Source organism: Muscardinus avellanarius (assembly GCF_963383645.1).
Source record: "Muscardinus avellanarius genome assembly, chromosome: 15".
Taxonomy (NCBI): Eukaryota; Metazoa; Chordata; class Mammalia; order Rodentia; family Gliridae; genus Muscardinus; species Muscardinus avellanarius.
The window spans coordinates 68,110,849-68,114,296 of NC_137801.1; the positions used below are offsets into that span (position 1 = coordinate 68,110,849).

The 3,448-nt window shown below is 52.3% G+C and overlaps 1 protein-coding gene across 1 annotated transcript; it reads right to left on the reverse strand.

Moving 5' to 3' along the window:
- Positions 1–1,247: 1,247 nt before the first annotated feature.
- On the reverse strand, positions 1,248–1,962 carry LOC308274392 (N-acetyltransferase 8-like; the record flags this gene model as incomplete). The annotated part of the gene is made up of 1 exon (XM_080712060.1): positions 1,248–1,962. Exon 1 carries the CDS (start codon positions 1,926–1,928, stop codon positions 1,248–1,250), a length of 681 nt encoding a protein of 226 aa, XP_080568186.1. The 5' UTR covers positions 1,929–1,962.
- Between the last annotated feature and the right edge of the window lie 1,486 nt (positions 1,963–3,448).

Here is a 3,448-nt window from a genome sequence, read left to right on the forward strand (position 1 = left end):
GATGGGGTGGGGTGTGGAAAGGGCCCCAGGAAGCCATGGCCTGAGTTTGAGGCCACTGACCTGTCTCAAACACTGGGGCCTGATACTATGGGGTCATGTTGCTGGAGGCTCTTCACCCAGACAAGGCCAGTCCAGAAACAAGACTGGGGCACTGGCCAGGCCTCAAACCAATGACAGGGTCAGGAACACAACAGGTTACAACAGGGCAGCCTGAAGAACAGGGCCCATTCAGATTTCAGCAACCAGCCACTCAGCTTATCTTAGGCATTGGCCACACTCCAACTCACTGAGACAAACATGAAATTCTGGAGTTCCTGTGCACCTGGGGGCATATGCTGGGTCCAAGCTGCATCCCAAGTGTGGCAGGCAGATCTGGGACACTCCCCTGCCCCTGTGCTCTTCTTGCAGGTATAAGGAGGCACCATGCCAGGCTTCCCCTTGACCCTGCTGGTCCATGAGAATGTATGCTACTTGCTGCAGGAGGATTGCACCACATCCAGCTCTCCCTTGAAAATGTCCTCAGTGTAGCTCAGCCCTCCTTCCTCCCATCAGTAGACACAGGAGCCCAGATGGAGCATCACTGCCTCAGTCCCTCTCACAAGGCTGTGTCACGTCTGTTTCCCTCCCGAGGCTGGGATGATCCCACACGTGACACCTGTAAGGGTGTGGAAAAGCTGCTGCTGGTTTCTGCTCTTGTTTTAGCTGCTCTTCCAGGACCTTAAACCCTGCCCAAGCTGGCCTGCAGAGACAGGATGAAACCAGTGTCCTCAGTCCTTCAGCCAACCCAGGATATACGCCCAGGCGTGCTCAACCCAGGGAGCTGTCCAGGTCAGCCAGGCAGACGCTGGTGATCCACACTCATAAGCAAAGCATGTCTATCATACACTAAATAATAATAATAGTATATATTACATACTAAATATCAATGAGCAAAGTCTAAATTGTAGACTAGCCATACATAATACCCAGTGTATGGTATGCTATGTATATTGCTTTATGTGTATAGAAGATGTATTTTCTTGTCTTGGTTGTTAGATATGCAACATTACTATGGTGGTAGACAAATGAAAGACAGGTACCCCGAAAGGACAGATGCAGCAGGACCCCAGTATCCACTCCATTTTATCAAGCATGTTGGACTCAGATGTTCACCAGCAATGGGTTTTTAATGGTTTGACTGAGATGTCAAGGTGTGTTTATTAGTACAGGAGAGTCAATCTATTCCTGACTGATACACAAAAAAAAGATCACAGGTCCCCTTCTTGAGCAGAAGGGAGGCGGTATGTCAGAGAGACTGAGGAAGTAGTCGCTAGTCTAAAAAACACGTTAGAGAGGTGCTCATCTGTCTTCTGGAAGCCCAGGCGCAGGTAGAGGGCCAGAGCAGCATACTGTACACTGTTTGTTTCAAGGACAACTTCACTGTAGCCCTGGTCTCTGGCAAACTGGAGGACAGTCCTGACCAGGCCTTTAGCCACGCCCTCCCCTCGGTGTTCCCTGGCCACCGAGAGATGAAGGAGCTGCAGTTGCTTCCCGCGCGGGGCATTCTCCACTGGCAGAGCACCCACCATGCCTGCCACCTGCCCCCCAGACTCAGCCACCCAGAAGCAGGAGCCACCCCCTCTCAGGTAGGTTGTGCTGATGTCAGCCAGGTCTGTGTGCAAACACTTATCCACATACTTCCTCCAGGGGCTGCTGGTGAGGAGCCACAGGAGGACGAGGAGGGCGACGTTTAAGAGGAGAGCCAGGAGCCAGGAGCCCGAGACCAGGAGAAGGGCGAGTGGTCCTCCCAGCAGGAACAGGAGCATGGGGGCCTGCCTCAGCATGTGGCGGTAGGAAGTGGTGATGTGCTCCTCCATTCCTTGGGAGAACAAGCTCAGGACCCTCTGGCGGTCGCTCTCCTGGTATTTGCGGATGTGACAAGGAGCCATGGGGAGTCTCTGTGTCTGCCGTCTCAGTGTCCAAAAGTGACAGCTGGATCTTCATGCATACCTCCCTGCAGCCCTGGGGAAGACAAGGAAACCAGGTAATGGTCCGGCTGGCTATAGCCATCCCATCATTTTGGAGACCCTGCTAAAGTGTATGCCTTCAATGTCACCCAAGAGCAAGCAGGCTTCCAGCACAGAAGGTATAGTGTCAGAAACACTGGATTAGAGCCCTGACTCCTGCCCTTTCCAGCTCTGTGTTGGTGATCATGTCACTTAACCCCTCTGAACCTGTGTCTTTATCTGTAGAATGGGTAAAATAACACCTGCCTTCTGAGGTTGTTCTGAAATTTAATAGAGTAACAACAATCAAGCAGTGATGTATACATCCCTTCCCCTCACCCTTTTTCCTTTATTTTGGACCCGGTGAACTTTTGGTACATTGAAATGACGCCCTATGTCAGTGGGAACTTGTGTCTCCAGGGAAAGTACATTGCAGAAACCCTGTGTTTCAAAGCAGGAGTTTCTGCAAAGCTCAAACCCCATCTGCAAATGTTTAGGCTGCTGAGAAGGCAAAGGGCCAAGCACCAAACCAGCTGGCCTCTAGCTCCCAGGAAGCTTTGGGACCCTGAGCCCACTCTTAGATCTGAAACCTTGCACTCATGTTCTCTAACCTGCTGCTCCAGAGCCGGAGTATTCAGGGTGGCTGCAGCCTTCAGCCTCCACCTGATACCCAGAAGAGAATGTCTGAGGTCTGCCCTGCCTCTGGGAGGGGACTTGGGTGGCCACTCATTGGCTGATTCCTCAATGTTTGATAGTCATATTTGCTAAGTTCAGTGAGCTGTATGTAACAAAGCAGGAGCCAAAAGTTCATTCCTCTCTGGGGAAGAGATGAATATGAGCGGCAGGGGGAATCAGGTCTTCCCTAGGCCAGGTGACTTCACTCCAGGAGGCCTGTCGCCCCTGTTCCTGTCCCCTTATGGAGATGTCAGCATCTCCATAAGGCCAGCACATCTGACCCTCTTGGAGGCGCACCTGGTCCTGGCCACCCTCCTGAGTCTGGGGGCTGTGTGATTGCCATTGAGGTCCTTGGACCCAGCAATGAGGAATCTCACGCTGGGAGTCTCCCTGCCCAGGCTTTACCTGGGCCAAGTAAAATGCACATCTGGTGCTTCATGGGAGCCGGCACGTCTCAATTATTCATTACTTAGCTGAGCAGGTGCATCACTGAGAGAGGCAAAAGCAACAGGGGGCTATATGGCATCTCTTCTGAGAACTAGCTCCTCCAGGGAAGGGCGGCCTCCCTGCCACGACTCAGCTCCACCTCTGCCACTGGCCATCCCTCTAGGTCCAGGAAGGTCCTGGCGTTCTTTCCCCGCACTTCTTTCTAAAGCAGAGTGACACAGACACCGGTATCATTTCTCCTATGTATCTCTGCCTAATTCTGGGCTGGTCTGAGCAGGCTCTTGGAATGAAGCAGAGACTGGGCCCAGGTGAGTCTTACATTGAAGGAGTTGCTCAGAAGG